The following is a 19675-nucleotide window of genomic DNA, read 5'->3' as shown; positions in this document are numbered from 1 at the left end:
TGTGGGGAGGCTAGAGGCAGGCCAATTGCAAGTCCAGATATGCAGAGGGTTTAATTTAATGCCCAGCGTCATGTATAACCTAGGGAAACAATTCCAGGATACTGGATCCATCGAGAGAAAGCCTGGGCAAGGTCGTCCAAGAGCCATGACGACCAGAGAAGATCGCTATTTGTCCATTTTAGTGAGATGTAACAGAGGGGCTACAGCTTCTCAGCTCTCTCGGGTCATGTATGCAGCCACAGGAACCCTGTAACAAGGGTGACTGTTTCCAAAAGACTGAATGAGAGAGGGTTGTTTGCCTAAAGACTGCCACTCTCATGTCCATAGACGTGAGTCCCACTCAAGTCTACGGACATGAGAGTCCGATTAGCATGGTGCAGGCAGCATAGTGATTTGAGTATGGAGCAATGGAAAACCGCTCTGTTAACCAACGAGTCCCTGTTTTAGCCTAAATACCGATTTTCAATGTAATTTCATATGGAGAGAGCAAGGGACCTGCTACCTACCCTCCAATGTCCTCAAAATCAACAATTATGGTGGTGTAATGGTCTGGGCAGGCATCATGTTGGACAGCCACACACCTCTCTACGTCTTTGACAGAGGCTCTGTGACTGGTGTGAGGTTTTGGAGCCCTATGTTTGCCCTTTTTGGGATGCAGTGGGCCTCGAGTTCATCTTACTGGACGATAATGTGAGGCCACATATAGAGTTCTTCTGGTCGACGAATTTCTTGAGAGTGAGGATATTCGCCGGATAGATTGGCTAGCCAGCTCTCCAGACCTCAACCCTATAGAGCATGTCTGGGACACTCTGGGGAGGGCAATATTTCTATACTGCCTGCATAACTGTCAATTTAAAATTTTTTTTGGTAGCTTTTTATTTCTATATCTAGAGGGTCAGCAAATTTATGGACTGTCCTGGGTGGCAGAAGCTCTAACTATGCCACTCGTGTAGTTTTATTTAACTGGAAAAAAAAAAGTGTTTTTCACATTTAAAAGAAAAAAAATTTTTATGTGATTTTTTTCAAATATTTTATAGCTCGCTGCCTGAACTTTTGGAGAAGAAAAGACTCATTGATATGCATATGACAATTGCTACTGCAATATTGGATCATATCAAAGTAAGTTTAAATTTAAGTTTAAATTTTAAATGACAATTTTTTCAGTGAAAAAATGTATTCTTTCTTTATTATTATTTTTTTGTTTTTCAGAGTCGAAAATTAGATGTATATTTTGAAATAGAAGAGAAGATTATGGGAAAAGCAACTTTAGTAAGTTTGATTATTTCTTAACTTAAAAAAATATTTTAAAAAAAATACTTCCTTGTTAAAGCAAACATCGCATTTAGACCCCCAAAGTTGACAAACTAATAAACTAGAGTGTAAAAAGATGAAACTTTAAATATCATCAGAAAAGTGGCAACTTTAACCTTTTAACTGTCAAGTTATTTTGATGATTTGGGTGCATAAATTGTCAATTTTGTTTTTATTTCAAAAATGAAATGTTTGCCTCACAGTCAAAAAATTTTTTAAAAATTCCACGCACTTTGAACTTTAACCTCTATCCTTTGAAACCTTCAGTAAAATGCTGCCATCTGTTGAACTGAAGCCGAAATAAACTGCTAATGATATATATTCGGGTATAACAATACAAGGCACACAAAAAAAAATTAGCCCGAGTAACATTCGGGCATGACATTTTGGATGGGCATGACAGTTAAAAGGTTAAACCCCCATACATGAGATCCTTGAATAACAGGTTCACATTTTATCCCAAATATGCATGAAGAAATTTTTAAAAAGGCAGAAAACTGGGAATTCCACTATAGTCATTTTTGTTGGTAGAAAAAAAAATTTTTTTTCTATACTTTTGTGAATTTTATTGTCATGGTCAGAGGGTTAACAAGAAGGTACATCTTTCCCTGCTGTGATTGCATACCATGACGTTTGTAGCTGATGACTTGATATTCAAGGAAATGTATTTTGCTATAGCTATGATCATTAACTACTAATTCCAATAAAGTTTTCCAAAAATATTTCCTAAGCCAACATTTATGTTCTGTATAATGCCAAATATAAGTGAAATGTACACTTTTTCTTTAAAAATTTTCCCAAAATTCAATACACTTTTTTATGCCAAAATGTAAAGGAATATTCCTGTGATGTTTAAACATGTTACAGACATGATGAGCCAAACAGATCAAATGGGTGGTTAATTTTCCAATCAAATTGGTGTAAGATAAAATACCGAATCTCAGCGATGATAGTTTTAAATCTGGTAAACTTATTTGAAGCTACCACATTTTTTTCCTTTCATTTGTTTGATGTCTTGTATACGATCTATGGTATCTGTGTCAAAGAACTTATAGGATGCTTCATTTTATTTTTGTCTGAAAGGTGAGCAGGAAGAGAAATTCTAATATAGTAAATTTCAAGCCACAGGTGATCACGCTTGAGGAAAATTCTAACAGCAGTATGGCTGCTTGTCATTTATCCATAAATCGAAAACTAGTTCAAGCAGTAAAAAAGTGGGGTGCATATTTTGTAAGCATCGTATTTTTCATTTTGCCGATGATGCACCAAATCAGTATTTTAAACAGTTTCGAAAATAAAGCAACTCTTTCATAAAACAAATACTTGATTTCATTTGGAATGACTTTTTTTCATAAACTTTAGGAATTTAAACTAAAGAAATAAAAAAAGTGCAATATTTGGTGATTTATCTCTTGCACTAAGCTGATAAAACAGTACCTACGATATTAAGCCATATGTAAGCCGACCCCTCCCCAACTTAGCGTTAGAAAAGTGTTAAAGATTTTCAGCTTATGCAGGGTATGTTCTTTATTTGGTGATAAATGTTTTCTCTGGAATAATTCCGATATATTTTTGAACAAATATAATTCATTTGGGCTCTTACTTTAGTTGTTGTTAAGAAGTCCTGGGTTGAAACTGTGCCATTTCATTTTCCATCAAAAAGTGATATCAAACATGTTTAATGCAATTATATATAGTTCTACAAAATATTTAATGCTTCAAACTCGTTCGCCCTATCCTTAGCATGCAAATTTCAAAAGTCGGCAAAGGCTTATATGGTGGCCAATTTTAATGTAGAACTATTGATGTTTTTCACTATGTGTTATTAAAATTTGTATATTATTCTCGAAGGAGGGGGGGGGTAGTCTGGCTGTAGCTGGAATTCTGGATTTTTTTTACTTTCTCAAATCTGGGATTTGCAGATTTGTTAAATGTAGTCTTTGTAATCAGCAAATCTGTTAAAATGTGTTTCAAATTCTGTGTTAGAACAAATATATCATTTAGAGATAAAATATAAAATTTAAAACTTTTAGACTATATAAAGTTCATTTTGAGCAGTCAAACTTCTTGCCTAAGCAATTAAGTTTGTCTTATTTTTGCTGTTTGTACTGTACAACAACAACAACAACAAAAAGTGATATTTTAAAGTTTTGGGCTGAAGTATTCAGACTTAAAAGAAGATGGCAAACAGAAATACCCAGTATTGACGAAAGGGATTAAATCTATTGCAACCAACTTCTATGATTCTGTTGTTGAATGTTCATTTAATTTAGTTGATATGTCAGGATGAATGTCCATGAATTGTAATAGCTTAGATGCTGTGCAGGTTGAAATATTATTCATTCTCATTACACAAAAACTGCGTATAAAGTTTATAGTTCATAAAATCCCTAAAGTTTTAGGGATCATTTTTTGCATAACTAAATAGCTTACTAAAAATGTTTACATTCCATGAGCCATTCTCTTTTTCTAGCTGTTCCTTATCTCCAACACATTTTTATATGCATATCGCAAGTTCTAATCTAATATTTAAAAGGCTAAGTGAAAAGCTATTGTCTGCATCAAAATTTCTTTTAGAATGTAACCCCTTCTTCCAAAAAAGCAAGTTTATCTTAGCAGTTATTAAGAAAAATTCTTGAGAAACCAAATAGATAGGCAACTATTTTCTATACAAATTGATATAGTGAGACATAAATTAGTTTTTAATAAATTTAAAAAATTATATTTATTGCTTTGCTAAGGAAACAGTTTGGAAATAAGCGTGTATACTTGTGTGTATTTTCCAAGAATATTCAGAATTATTTGAAATTATATCAGATTTTTACTGCACAGGAACACTTTTCAGGATTTTTTAAATAGGGTCGCAGTCACCTCTCTGTATTCTGCTTTGAATTACTAAAACTAACATATTTGCAAAAATCACTTATAGATTAATTATTGTATATATATTCACAATTATCTGTACTAAAAAGTAGTGAAATTAATAATCAATTATCTCTACTATTAATAATCAATTACCTGTACTATTAGTAATCAATTACTTGTATTATTAAAGTGAAATTAATTAATTATCTCTACTATTAAATAATGAAGAATTTGTGTGTATGTTCCTCGCATTGCAGAAAAACAGTAATATCAGATTTTGAGCATTCACAGTCCTCCACCTGAAAATGTACACCCCAAAGTCAGAATCTTGAATTTATTTATTTCATATTTTGTGTGAATTTAAGAGAAACTTTTAATTAAAAACAGGTTATAGGTTATAGAAGCTTTTATGTTGCAGCAATATACAAGCTTTTTCTTGCTATTTGGCAAAGCATAAGATATTTCAAATTTACTGTGTATTTTCATATATAAGCTGGGAATTTCTGAAACTTTTTCTGAAGTTAAATTACAAGAGTTGGCTTGTATACAGGTCTGCCAATCTTGCAAAAAACAGTGGGTGTTATTATTATTATTATTATTATTATTAGAAGACAGGTGCAAGTGATAAATTGCTAAATATTGTGCTTTTTATTTAATTTATCTTTCTTCAGTTTAGGAAAAAAAATTGTTTTAAATAAAATGAGTTGTCTTAGTTTTGAAATTGTTTCTGAATGCTGGTTTGTTGCATCATTGCCAAAACGAAAAATCTTTGGCAAAATTTGCACCTAACTTTCTCCACTCTCAAACTTGTTTTTCATTTGTGTAGAAATGCCAAGCAGCAATACTATTGTTAGAATTTTCAGCAAACATGATCATCTGCAGATTGAAATTTGCCATATAAGAATTTCTCTTCTCGCTCATCTTTCAGACAAAATATAAAATGCTGCAGAAAATAAGATCTAGCATAGACACACAGATCGTGTACAGGAAAATTAAAGATTGGAATAAACTTGGTAGCTTCAGATAGGGTTACTGGAATTAAAACTATCATCATTGGTGTCTCGTGTTTTACTTTACAGCAGTCTGATTGGAAATTTTTCTACTTGTTTCACCTGCTTGGCAACATTTTCACTCAAAGTGACATGTTTGAATGTTACAAGATTGTTTTTTGTTTTGATTTGTTTAAGCTTATATGTGGTTAGCAAAATGTAAAATATTTTCCTTTTGAATTTAATAAAAGAAATCATCGATTTATAAAAAAAAAAATATTTTGCCACCATTTAGTATATAGTATTTTTATTTTGCGTACACCTCTTTGCAGTGGCGTAGCGAGAGGGGGGCATGGGGGTGCATGATGCCCCGGGCGCCGCTCGTAGAGGGGCGCCAAATGGTCTCCAAACAAGATTTTCCGGAAAATTTCAGTTTTTATTTTGATCGATTTCTGTAAAATATATTTAAACTTAATAACTATTGTAATTAATTATATATAATTAATTATTTATTTTCTTGATTTGTCTGATAAAATGTGTAATAAAATGTTTGCAGTACATCAACCAAAACGTTCTTCCTGACCACTTTATTTCTCCAAAGTAGAGATATATTAATATTTTTTTAAACGAAATGCACGTATATGTTCTGCTTTTATTTTAAAACGATTTCTCAAACATATCCAGTTTCTAAAATCCGATTCCATAATCTGGAAATGACATTTTAGGAAAATCCTAACGCTTCCGTTACAATGGATTGCGTTTGACTCTCCTGTAAACGACTGATTGCCTTCCTGGCTACCGATTCAACTATGTCATCTTGCTGAGACATCGTATATTCACTGCTACGAAGCATTCAACGCATGTCAATTGTTTTTAATCTCCTATTACAAAAGGAATACTGCAGGTCGCTTCTCACTTCTTATCTAAAACGCATAGTTTTAGACTTCACAGACTAAATTTGCATATTCCCAACTTTGTAAACGTTATAATTTTCCTTTATAATCTCTTCTATTTCCTTTTGTTCAAAAAGGTTGTCGATTATATGGTTATTTCATATCGAACCCACAATATCCCCTAATTGTTTTGAGCAGTGAATATGACTGTATGACGTTACTCCGCAGTAGAAAAGAAACGGAACCCAAAACTCCACTACAAATCTATAGAGAAAATGTTTTTCCAAACCTAAGAGTCGCACTTCAAATACTACTTACTATTTCATTATCAAATGCTAATTATGAGCGGTGCTAAAATTATTAAATAAATTTTCACATATTTACAATCAACGATGGGACAAGATCCCCTAAGTCATCTAGCATTTTTAAGTGTGGAAAGAGAAAAATTTGAAAGGATCGACTTTGATGAAGTAAATAGTAAATTTGCTTCATCCAAGGTAAGAAAAATGTATACATAGTAATTAATTGTATTCATATATTATATTATTATTAATAAATATAAGTGCCCGACCAAGTCGAGGTGCACGTGATTGAAGGGAGATGAGAGCAAATTAAAATTTTTAAGTTGGCTGGTGGTGTGTCTGACAATTTTAGATCTTTGGCACTCCAAGCACGAACGTGTCTAGTTGGCTATGTCCTTTTGCATGCTAGGCCATACGAAACGTTGCTGTATCATTTTTTTTTTCGAAGCCTTGATGCCAGGATGTGACAGACGATGTCACTAACTAAAAATGGCATGGTGAAATCCGGAGGGAACATAAGGTCGAAATCTTCAATCCTGAACATCACAATAAAGTGATTTTCCAGGTGACAGCTGCATAGGCTGCAAGTTGAGATTGGTGGAAGATTTGCTTTTCAAGAGGGTTTGTAGTTCTGAATCCCGGTGTTATTCACCCGCAAGGGCAGCAAACTTTATTGGCGAAGGAACGGCTAGTTCTTCAATACGAGACAAGGTGTCTGCAACAATATTCTGCGAACCCTCAATATAACGGATAGCTGTTGAAAATTGTCCTATGAAGTCTAGGTGTCTCATTTGACTAGGAGAAGTTTTATCCTGTTGAAAAGCATAAAACATAAGCCTTTTTAAAGGGCGACTGGTGTTTTCAGGGAACCCCGACGCCAAATCCTGGGTGTGGAGAATCCTCATCCTTTTAGTTCGAGCGCCACTGTAGAGACATTAGGATATTTGGAAGCAAGAGAGATTGAAAAATTAGCAACCGTCTTCGCCGGGAATCGAACCGCGGACCTCTGGAGTACCGGCCCAGCGTGCAGAACCACCATATCATGAAGGCACACTAGGAAAGCGGGAGAAATACCTTATAAACGTAGAGTGATAATGGTTTAGATGCGAAAGGATACTGCAAATTTGTTGCCGAAATTAAATAATTTTTGCATTTTTGGAATGCTTCGCAAGATTCTGCGGTCCAGGTTATAACACGTTTATCGTTTTTCTTGCTTCCAACCAAAAAAGAATTTAGAGGTGTTTGCATGGTTACTGCATGAGGTAAGAAACGTCGATAAAAATTGAGCATAGCAAGAAATCTTCTTAAGTTCTTCACTGTAGATGGTTCGGGCATATAGCGGAAAGCGGTGACTCTGGAAGGGGTCGAACGCCATCAGCGGAAATTTCATGACCAAGAAAGGATACTCTTGGTTGGCCAAAAACGCATTTGGAAGGATTAAGACTGACACCGTCCGTACCTTTGAAAACGTTCAAAAACTGTTCTCAAATGTGATAGGTGTTCTTGCTCTGAAGAGGAGGCGATTAAGACGTCATCAAAATAAAGTACACGAAAGTAGAGGCCGATTAACACCTGATTCATGAAGCGTTGGAACGTTTGAGCAGCACTGCATAAGTCGAAAATCATGACCGGAAACTCAAATAGTCCAAAAGGCGTAATAACCGCAGTTTCAGCTGGGTTAACAGCTGGGACTATCAGCTGGGTTAACGGGCATTTGGTGATACGCCCGCTCAAGATCAAGGGTTTTGAAAATAGCTTTTCCCTCTAAAACTTGCATACAGTTTTGAATGCTCGGGATTGGGTAACGATGAGAAATTGTAGCTGCATTTAACCGGCGATAATCGCCACTTACCATTTCGTTTCCGAACGAGATGGAGCGGACTGGCCCATGAACTTTTTAAAAGGCGGCAAATTCCCTGTTCCATCATATATTAAAATTCCTCTTTGGCGGCTTTAAGCTTGTCCGGAGGTAAGCGTCTAGGTTTAGCGGCAATTGGAGGTCCGTTAGTTTCAATATAATATCGTTCTTGGGTTCGGAAATACCCATAACTGTGCGAGTGATTGTAGGGAATTCTCTGAGAAGTTGATGCCATGGGGAGTTACCCGAAATCAGTTTAATGCTCAAATCTTCACTATTGCGAATTACTCCCGGATAAGTTAAATTGGTTATGGAAAATATAAAATGGAGATTCTTAATATCAACAAGCAAAGAAAATTTATGTAAAAAGTCTGCGTCAATAATAGGACAGTAGCAATAATGAATTGCCATTGGAAGTTGCGGCGCAATCCTAAATCAACAGATATCAGGCGTTCACTAGAAGTTTGAATAGAAGTTCCATTTGCTATATAAAGCTCTAACTTCATAAGGCGCTTTTGTTCGTGAAAATGTGGTGAAACGACAGAAACATCAGCCCTGGTGCCTACAAGAAACCTTAAGCCCGAATTCTTTTCGATGACGGAAAGGCGTGCAAAATTTCGGCCGCTGTCATTCATGACTTCGAGCAACGGCCCTCCTCGTTTCCCTGGTCACGGTGGGTGGCATTTGCTGGCACGGTGGGTCACACGGTGGGTGCCATTTGTTTGCCTTGTTTCCAAATTTGTGGTGGTAAAAAAGAAATACCCGGAGGAGGGCTTTCATAACGTTTCCTTTGTGTGTTAGGACGTGTATTTCGACTAGTGATGTGGAGAGGTTGCGGTGAAAAGGTTCAGCTTGGATGGCTACTAACTGAGCAACCTGTTTGGACAAATCATCAATTTGAGCCTCTAACGCCATAATACCTGGACCAGGAGCCTGCACTGCGTCTATTTGCGCAGGGATGGCCAGTTCGTGAATTTTATCAGCTATTTCGGGAAGATTTTTAAGTGGCTCGCTACTGGCCGCTAAAATGATTTGCATGTTAGGTGGGAGTCTATTCATCCATAATGTTTTAAGAATGTTATCCGTTAGGTTACGGCGACTAAGTCTGACATTTTAACAGCAACTAAGAAGGCCTTATATCACTCAACTGTAAATCGTGGAACAGCTGCTTGATTTTAACTGCCTCGGATTCTTCATAAACAGAAATTAATTTTTTTTAAAGATTTGTATTTGTCCGTCGCCGGTGGATTCAAAATTATTTCATGAGCTGTTTGCAGTACCTCTGATTCTAACGCGGCGATCGCTGTATAAAATTGAGTTTCGTCGGCAGTAATGTAACTCAATTTAAACTGCGAATCCAATTGAATGAACCATAACAATGGGTCTCGGGGACAAAAAGGCGGTGGCTTAACTGCCACTCACCCCAATTGTGAAGCAGCATCGTTGTCAACCACTTTAGATCAATCAAATATGCACAATAATAATATGTATAGAAAAATAATCAATATGTATATAGTGACACAGTTTCTTGGTACTTGAAATCAGAGTTTGGTGTGTTTGGTGTATTTAATTATGGCAAAGCACACTAGGGCTATCTGCCTAAGAGGAGGGATGCCTTCGTGGAGGACTTTCTAAGGGAAACTGGCTCGTATACACGTTACACATGGGGAAAACCACGAAAACGCCCATGCAGCCAGCCTGTTCGCGCCTTGAAATCAGAGAAGTTGGAGGCTCAAATGCAGCAGGCGATACATATATCCGCTGAAATTATGACAGAAATATGTTGACTCATCGGATGCGGCACAACGCTTGAAATCACAGGTGAAATGTCTTACTTGCATCTCATCACACTGGATAACTTACTGGTGCTCAGAATTTTGACACATAAACTCCATATTCGTGCAATATTGAAGATTGCTATTCGTAATAAATACGGGTCACCAATTATGGTAGTACAATTTTTTGAGACAGATCGTTAAATAATTATAACAATTGAATAGAATAAATATTATTTTGTTTTTGGTTGCTATGGCTTACCAGACTGGCAGAGTTGAGTTGTAGTAGGCAAGTTGCCACATATATATTTATCTATAATGTATATTAAACTTTTAATTGTTTAAAAGTTGTACTTTTTAAAAACACTTATACAAATATGTAAAATAAATAACAGCTTTTTAACTAGTTCTAGATCATCGTATGTCTGATTTTTTTTGCGGACACAGATGCATTTCCGAACCCAAGGCTAGTGTAGTTAGGTAGTGTCTATTCTTAATATATTTTTGAGTATTTTATGGCAGATTCAGCATTTTATTATTATTTGCATTATTTTCTTATTACGAATATATTTTATACATTATATACTGAAAGTTTTCTGTGGGGGGGGGCGCCAAAAAGGTATTTTGCCCCGGGCGCCAGTTATGCTTGCTACGCCACTGCCTCTTTGTTATGGCGAAGCATAAGAGTTTTCTTTCAAGTTTATTCTGTTATTAAATAAAAAATTACACTATTTAAAAGCTATAAACCCAGATTCATTAATTTTATTATTAATTACTTGCTGAACCATCAAATTGAGTTAGCTCGATTCATTAAAATTACTATATATTTTTTTCTTTTTATAATGACTATTTCAGGTGACTGGCATGCCCTTTTCTACTTTATTAAAATAAAGAATATGTGTAATAAATATTAAAATTAATTAAATGAGTAATTTATTTTTATTCTAGGAAAAGTCATTAATGGATATGATTACTGATCCTGAAGGTGAGTATTTGTTTAAAATATGAAAATTTAGTAAAATATATATTTTCTGTGTGACTTTTACCTTATATAACTGATGATCGGTAAAAGTACTTTGCTTAACATTGCAGCTGGTTTACCTAGTGACAAATTAAGACTGTTCTTGATTAGCTTCATTTGTGGATCAACAATGACTGAAGTAGGTATATTATAATTTCTATAGTAGATATTAGGTATAGTAGCATCGGCATACATTTTTATAGTAATATACATTCTATATATTAGTATAATAGTATCATCATTTGCACTGTAATTATTTTATCAATATCATTATTTGATTTACTATCAATATGTTTAAATTGAAATAATTAGCAAGGTATCATATTTGCAGATATCAAAGAGGGCATTTTAATTTTATTTAAAATAATAAAGTTTTATTGGTGATCAGAAAATTTTTCAAATGCTCTATACTTAAAATCAATTATGTGATTATTTTAATTATATGATTTACAAATACTATAAAGCATATGCTGAGTTTTATGTATTATCTTGTGTAAAATAATTTGCTCGCTAACCATCGTCATAGGTGTCAGCATGTTAAAACTGAAAATAATATATTTAAGAGCTTGGTTTCCCAACTGAAAACAAAATTTTAGACATAAAAGGAAGGACATTTGTATATTATAAAATTAATCATTTGAGTCCCAAGCAGCAAGATTGCACTGTTGAGACCCAGTACATTTCGAACATAGTGGATAACTGACAAGTGCACTTGAAGTTGATAACGTGGGCACTTGGTTTAAATCAAGTGCACATGAATGTAAAATAAGCAAAGTGCTATAGCGCCGCTTGATATTTCTCGACATAAAATAAAACAAGCACTTTCACACTGCTTTTTCCCACAAAATACCATTCTTACTCATTTAGAGAAAGCACGAGCACATCAATGTAAAATAAGCAAAGTGCTATAGCGCCGCGTGATATTTCTCGACATAAAATAAAACAAGCGCTTTCACACTGCTTGGGTCTTTTCATACTCATTTAGAGAAAGCGCAACTGCGCTTTCTCTAAATGCCTAGGACAGGTCTAGGAAGAGAGACCTAGGTACAGGTCTTTCTTCCTCAGGTGCAGTGCAGCTATCTTTGTATATAACCCAAAAGCAGTAAGATGAACAAGGTGACACCATCTCTTGGCAGAAATAATAAGGAAAAGTGAAGAATGAAGTTAATCGAATTTTAAAAACTTTGGGAATGAACTAAACAAGATTAAGCTTTGTGAATATATGTAAAGTTTCAAGAAAATCCAGTTCAAAAATGCAGGAAGTTTTTTTTGGGTAATTTTTGCAGACTCAGAGTCAAAATTGTGATTCAATTTTGGCTGTGATTAAGTATCGAAGACTTGTTATTTTCACCTATTCGGACGTTATTCAAGTTTCTTGATGCAAAACTTTTCTTGCTCTGGCCGATATATCTCAAACCACACTCACAAGATATGCTGTATGTTCCCTCAAGCACTGAAGTCAGAAAGAGAATCTTTAAGAATCGAAACATGGATTAAATTGATAGAAGAGAAAATGATATGAAAATTGAACTTCTGGAGAATTCATGCAATTTTGTAACTGAGAGAAGTATGAAATGAAAGCATGAGAAGGTTATTAATGTTATTTCTAACAAAAAATCTCTTCTTTGATGTCCAAATGATTTTTTTAAGATTTAACAATGACCACAAAAGAAAATTCTTGGTCAGTGCCAACTAATCTCAAAGAATTGAGCTTATTGCAGTCAGATGTACTGAGGAACAAACTTTTAGACCACAAAATACCATTTTTTAAAAGAAACCATTTTTTGTTTAGCCCAGTAACATGACAGCATGGGGAGGCAATCTCTCTCTTTCTTTTTATAGTCCCAAAGGGCTTTGTCCCTGAAGGACTATTGTTTTCGTTTTGCGATTTTGTGTCGGAACTCTATAAACGGCGTATCACTTTTCAAATTGTTGCCACCAAATACTATCGCCCTGTGTTATATTTGAAGAAAATAAATAATGTAGAATCTGCATAAATGTATGTATGTTTCTCGTATTGTGATAAAACAATGGTACCTAGAGCCATCCAGTTTTGAATAATGTAATACTGCTGAGAATATGGGCATCTGAAAGCCCAAATTTGAAATTTGGAATTTGTTTTATTATAGATTTCATATTTTGTAAAACTTTAACGAATTTTTGATTAACAAACTCAAGGATTTCAAAGCGAGCAATGGCAACACTTTACGGGGGGGGGAACCTTTTATCTCCAGCGCGCGGAACTGTATATCGGAAATTTTAAAGATATGCTCATTTTAGAATTATTTTGCGGCATTGCTGTTGAACTGAATTTTATGGTTTAAGTGCGAAGAACATGATATTTAATAAATAAAGGTAACACACAAAATGTTAAAAAAAAAAAAGCCCATTTGGACGTAATTTAAAATCTGAAACTTTTCGGATTTAAATTACTTAATCCTTTTTTGTAAAAAATGACTGACCACCCATTTACCATAACTTTGATGAAAACATTAGGAATGAGGAGTGAACTAAAAACGGTTAACAAGGATGGTGCAAGAGCTGAAAGAATCGAACCAATAATGGGATCAGAAACAGTGAAGCAGGTCAAAGCAAAGAGTGAAAAGAATCAAACAAGCATTGGGATCAGGAGAAATGACTCCTTCAAAGATTGATAACATGATTAACTCCCTAAACTGATTTATTTCAACTGTAGTTTTGAGATTTCCTAAAATCCCTTCCTACATAAAACTAATAATAAAATTCTAGAGTTAAAATAAATTTCAAAAAATTGAAAAATGATGATAACCAAATTCACTTTTAACATGGGAAAATAAAATTATTTCCTCCCTTAAAATGGAAATCAAACTTTCTGGCATGCTTTCAACAAAGAGTTCTCAGTGAAACTCTAAATAAAGACTACCTTTTTTTTTTTTTTTTTTCAAAGCCATGAAGTCATTGAGATGAAGATATACCTGCAGAGTGAAGTTGGTAGAGCAATTATGACATTTCATATGATGGGCAGGGAAGGATTGAAAAACAATAAATGATAGAAGTAGCAACCAGGAGTGAAAAACCAACGTAAAGTCCGATGACAAAGTCCAGGGAAAAACTTGAGAACCAAAAGTTAGAAGTAGGTATAACCAGTAGTCACGAGGGCATGGCAAACAGTCAGATGCAGTGTAACAATTTCCTCAATTTCCTGGGAGTCTGGAACTATTTGTGAACGAATAGCACATATACTATATTTGTGGTATGTTTCAAACAAGAGCTCTCTGTGAACTGCAAAAGAATTACAACTTTGTTTTCTGGAATGAACTGTTCATTCATTCAGTAAAGTGAGTTCTTTGAATCTGTTTCAAAGCAGATTGCCCAACTCTATTGTGGGACACTGACTGTTGTAAAAATTTAAAGCATTTTGTCATTTATTGTGCATATTATTTCATTTTGTGATTTAATTTTTTTTAATTAATGAAAGTTTCAAATTTTAGTTTTTTAAAATAAATACATAATATTTGATACAAAAAATAAGCCTAACTATGGGTTGTCTCAAAAAAAGTGTTGTTTGAAATTATTTTGATAAACAGAGTTTTATTTTAGTGTATTTTCTTTTTATCAGTTTGATTTTAGCTTTTTAAGCTTACAAAGCAAAAAAAAAATGTTTAATGTATGTGGAATGTATGTTTTTGTGCTTTAATTTTACTTTGTGTGAAAATCTTACTAGGCTGAAGTTGATCAATACGTAACTGCTCTACAAGATGCAGGATGTGATGGTGAAACTGTTCAGTATATGAGAAGGTGGAAGTAAGTTCTTTATGTATTACTATAAAGTTGGATTTTGTCATACAGTTGCTTTCATATTATCTTGTAGACTGTGAAACTGTCACCAAGCAGTGTGATTTACAGTGCTGCCAAATCTCCCAGTTTTACATGGAGATTCGTGGTGTTTTAACATATCTCTCAGTCTCCTGGTAGATCATCCAATCTCCCTGTTTTTAATTTTTAGCCTTAGAAAAATGTTTCCTAGCACTAAAGGAAATTTATTGCATGAAGGAAACTTAAATTGGGCAAATTTTATTGCCTCGCTTGATTTCAGAATTTTTCTTCGTATTAAATGTTACTTCATCTGAATTATATTTTTTCCCTTATTACATTTTACTGATTTTTATAGTATTAAATGTTTTGATCTCAGTTGTCTTAGTCTTCAGGCATTTGGAGATTTTTATATAAAGATTTTAAGCAATGTTTAATCAGTTATTATTTGTATTTAATTTTTACTTCAATGTGTGGTACATTGCTAAGTTTATCCTCATAAATACTATATACATACTATGTACATTGATTATTAATTTTATTTTCATCATATTTAAAAGTTCATTGATAAATTAAAGTTTTCATTCGCTCTCAATTTTCTCAGTACAAAAGTATAAGAAAATTAAAAAATGAAATTAGCCAAAGAACATAAAATTAATAATATTCAATTAAATGCTAATGTATTTTACATCAGAAGTGAATTACAAATAGTTCAATAACCTGGACCATGCATATTATAATATGAATTAAAGTCAAGTTAGAGTTTCTTTGAAATAACTTCTTTGTGCAGCATGAAAAACCTCCCAGTTTCTCCTTGTTTTTAAGATTTCGAGTTTGCTAGCTACAGATTTACCACCACTTAAAGATAAGATTGGTGTGCTAACACATGCACTTGTAAACAAGGATTATAAATTAAGTGTTGCTGTTGTATTTTTCTCTTGCATTTTGAAAAAAATTATTAACATTTGGGACCTGCCTTCTGCAGAACAGCAAGTAGTAGATTATTATCAAAGTTATGGCATCCTACGTTAAAAGAAATTTGTATTAATGAGAACAATGTGGTCAGCTGAATATAGCCAATAAAAGAGTAATAGATTAGAATGATTACCTGTGAGAAGTTCATACTCATAGGGTTTTAAACAAAGCTTTTGATAAAATTAGAAGGCCTACCAGAGTAAAAATGGCAAATAAAAAATAAAATATAGTAAAAATGGCAGAAAACATTTTAAGGATAAAAATGAAGCACATCAAATATTAACTGTGACTTCAGTTCTCTCAGAATTCCACTGGAATGATTGGTGCAATTTTGGCTGTGATCTTTGCTAATTTTTATGTCTCGATGACAGCCATCTTTCATGGTCATCAAGATACTGTACTGTCATACATAAATATAAATCTGTACTGTCCTAAGTAAATCCTAAGTACTGTCATACATAAATATAAATCTCTTTTGTGTAGATTAGTTTTATATGCTAAATAACCATTTTAATTAATTTTAATATTTTTTATTAAATGAAGATAGATCCTTGTTATAATTAGTATTTTTAATTGGCAGATTATCTGATTAATATATGATTAAAGTTTTCAAAGTTTTATAATCGTTTAAAGTTTGAAGTTTTATAAGTGTTTTGTAAATTCTCTTCATTAAATCTATTAAATACTTCTGTTTTCTTTTCAAAGAATGATCTCTAAATTCTTTTTATTCTTATATGTCCATCAAATTTATTAATTCTTGATTGAAAAAAAATTAATGTACTCCCAAATTTAAAATTTAAAAATGTACTCCTAAAACAATTACTATTATTGCAAAAATTGTGAGGGTATTGATCAAGCACAAAAATAAAGGAAATCAAATTTTTGTCTTTAAATACGACTTATATAACAGTATAAATTAATTAGCTCCATTTGTAGATTTTCTGGGGCATTCATGTTCTATTATAATGTTCGTTTTTAATGACAATGAGAGTGTAAAATTGGACCTCCAAGTCATTAAAATAATAAGCCTTTCTTTTAGTAATTAATATCGCAATGATGTGAATTAATTTACAGAAAATGCATTCACAGGCTCCAAAATATTGCTTCAGAAATCGCAAATGGCCCATCAAAAATTGAAAATCAAATCAAAAATTGCAAAACCTGTTATATAATATTCAAATGCCTGAAAGAGATAAAAAAAAAATTACCGTCTTAACATTCACGTTACAATTAAGGATCTTCTCATTATTTCTCATTTTTCATTTAAAATTGACTGATAAACCTCAGTTACTCTTAATTCCTGAATGTAACAGTACAATTATATTTCATAAAGGCATTCAAAATGTACATGCTGTTTTTCATTTTACCATGATACTCTATTTTTTAAAATATTTTTGCATTTAGCCATTTCATTAGTATAGCATCGGATTTGCTAGAATTGTACAGAAGAAGCTGTTTCTCATGTTTTGGTCTGCATACGATCAGATAGAAATTATATCATTTTTCATTAAATTCTTGTTGAGATATTATTATTATTACTCAAATAATATTTTCATTCACTGTGTTCTTTTAACAGGACATACAGCAAATTATCAACACATTCCACAAATCAGTATAGTGGTGGAACCAAAACAGTAAGGTATGTGAATTTTATTTTATTTATATTTCTTTAATTAGGTATTAGTCTGATGTTTTGTGTTAAGGCAAATTTGAATAATTTCCCATTTAATCTTGGTGTTCTGGCTGTAATTTAATGTGTAATTATTTTAAATGAATGTAAGTAACATTTAAAGTGAATTTGTTTTCCACCTTAAGAATTTAATTTTTTTAATGTTATTTTTATTTTTTCCCACTTATGCTGTGTTATCACTTGTTCCCCTTCTAAATGATTAGTTTAGCTGTTTAGCTAGCTATCATACAGTTTATATCTTATTTTTTTAAGCAGATTGAATGCTGTAAGAACTTATACATTGCAATTGCAGTTTATTGGGTATCATTAAACTTATACAGTGTGCTTATAACTATTTGTTTTTGTAATTAATGAGGAAAATAGTCCATTAAGGTCACAGCTCTTATTGAGGTTTTTGATTCACCATTTAAATGTTTTAAGTATTTGAAATAATATTTAAAGCATACTGTTGTAAATCATTTATGTTTCTTTAAATAGTAACTGCAAATAAGCAGGAAGAAATGAACAATTTATTAAGAAAATATGTTCAATAAACAGTACAAGCAGCACAATAATGGGTGGAAATAACTTGAGGAGAACATGGATACTCAGCAATTCTTTTCAGCACACAGACTAAATCATGAAATTCCTCAAATCAGTCTCAGGGTAAACTCTAATTTGTAATTCATGTAACCACTTAGTCTCACAACTGAACTCCCTAGCTCTCTGACCTTTATTTATACCCAGCAGCAAAGGCTGTAGAAACTTGGGGAAGAATTCGTCCTAGGCTTCAAAAATGTGTTTTGCAAGTCTTCCAGAAAGTTACCAAATGAGCAAGATTTTGACAATTGTCGCCACTTCAGCTCGAAGAATGCTTGATTGCAGTCCTGCTGAACTTGTGTATAAAACTACAATCAAACTCCTGCCCCCCCCCCATATTGAATGCTGAACTGATTAGGTCGAATACAGCAAACAACTTCAAAGCAGCTTAAACCAAAAATGTAAATAACATGTAACAAAAGCAGTGTGTATTCCCAAAGATTCAAAAACATCAAAACATCTTCACATGTGTTTGTGCAATGTGATGCAGTATGACGGATACTAGTACAACCACCTTGCAATCTGCAATATAAAGCAATATAAAGTGCTCAGGCATAGTGCAAAAGTTTTCAAATACAGTCAAAAGTCTTTAATCCGGACTCGTCGGGACTTCGGCGATTCCAGATTATCAGTTTTTCCGAATTATAGATCATCAGTTTAAGTCTGGTAAGATGGCATGCAGAAATTATAAAATTAAAAATATGAAACCGTAATTTATGAAATAAAGAGCAATTATGATCTAAAAGGTATCAAAATTTACGGAGAAAAAGCTTAATATTTATTTGTTTACTTTATTAAACATTTCTTTCAACACGTGCATGCGTAAAGCATACATTACGCATAGTCAAAATTAGAAAATTGCAACCAGAAAACTATTTGATGTGTATTCATGATATTTATAATGACGAGGAATTTGATTTAAATCATATCAAAGATGGAGTACATCAAGATGAAATACTGCATTTAGTAAGGAATTATAAGCTGAATAAAATAAAAACATCTGCCCTGAAGATAAGGATAGTGCTGACAGATCAACTTCCAGTTCATTACGCACCGCGATGCCCCCCTACCCGCAGAGCAGTATGAAATTGATAAACAGATTTCGGAATGGTTAGAGAAACAAAGGATATGCCTTTATCCATTTTTTTGCAGCAATTCCACTTTTTGTTTGATGGATATCGAAACATGCTTTCGCTTTGTACATCCTTTGGCAGCACCAGAATCGGAAATTCTTTTTGACATAATCGAAAGTTCAAGCTAAAATTGCTCTAAGAGTCTGCAAAAAATAATAAGCCGGATCCAATTTGAAGATTAAGGAATAACGCAATCTGTAACATTAACTGAAATAGATAATTTTAGCTTAGCTTATACCATCCGTTATACATTAAACACACATGCATAAATGTATTATGCGCATGCGTAAAGATATTATGTGTATGCGTTGATGCATGCGTAAAGATATTATGTGTATGCGTTGATGCATGCGCAGAAAGTTATGTAGCTTTGAGGTCCGGATTAAAGACTTTTGACTGTAATTCATTCATGGAAATGTAGTCTGTCTCAATTTGGCCATGTGAAACCAGCATTTATATCTAATACAGCAAGGGATACTTGCTCTTTTGATT

The 19675-nt window shown here is 33.3% G+C and overlaps 1 protein-coding gene across 2 annotated transcripts in view; it reads left to right on the top strand.

Moving 5' to 3' along the window:
• Positions 1–19675, top strand: part of Slh (sec1 family domain containing Slh) — a 97168-nt gene that overhangs the window by 63963 nt on the left and 13530 nt on the right. For both annotated transcript variants that reach the window (XM_035368093.2, XM_085826776.1), the window contains exons 14-19: positions 1038–1119; positions 1210–1269; positions 10942–10978; positions 11086–11153; positions 14718–14797; positions 17358–17420. In XM_035368093.2, coding sequence (XP_035223984.1) covers positions 1038–1119; positions 1210–1269; positions 10942–10978; positions 11086–11153; positions 14718–14797; positions 17358–17420 — 390 coding nt within the window. The remainder of the gene's footprint in view (positions 1–1037; positions 1120–1209; positions 1270–10941; positions 10979–11085; positions 11154–14717; positions 14798–17357; positions 17421–19675) is intronic.

This window comes from Stegodyphus dumicola, chromosome 11 (genome assembly GCF_044657685.1).
Source record: "Stegodyphus dumicola isolate Sdum_Otavi_A_Nest chromosome 11, ASM4465768v1".
NCBI classification, from domain to species: domain Eukaryota; kingdom Metazoa; phylum Arthropoda; class Arachnida; order Araneae; family Eresidae; genus Stegodyphus; species Stegodyphus dumicola.
Note: the sequence above shows the minus strand (reverse complement) of the source record. Positions and strands in the feature narration are given on the sequence as shown.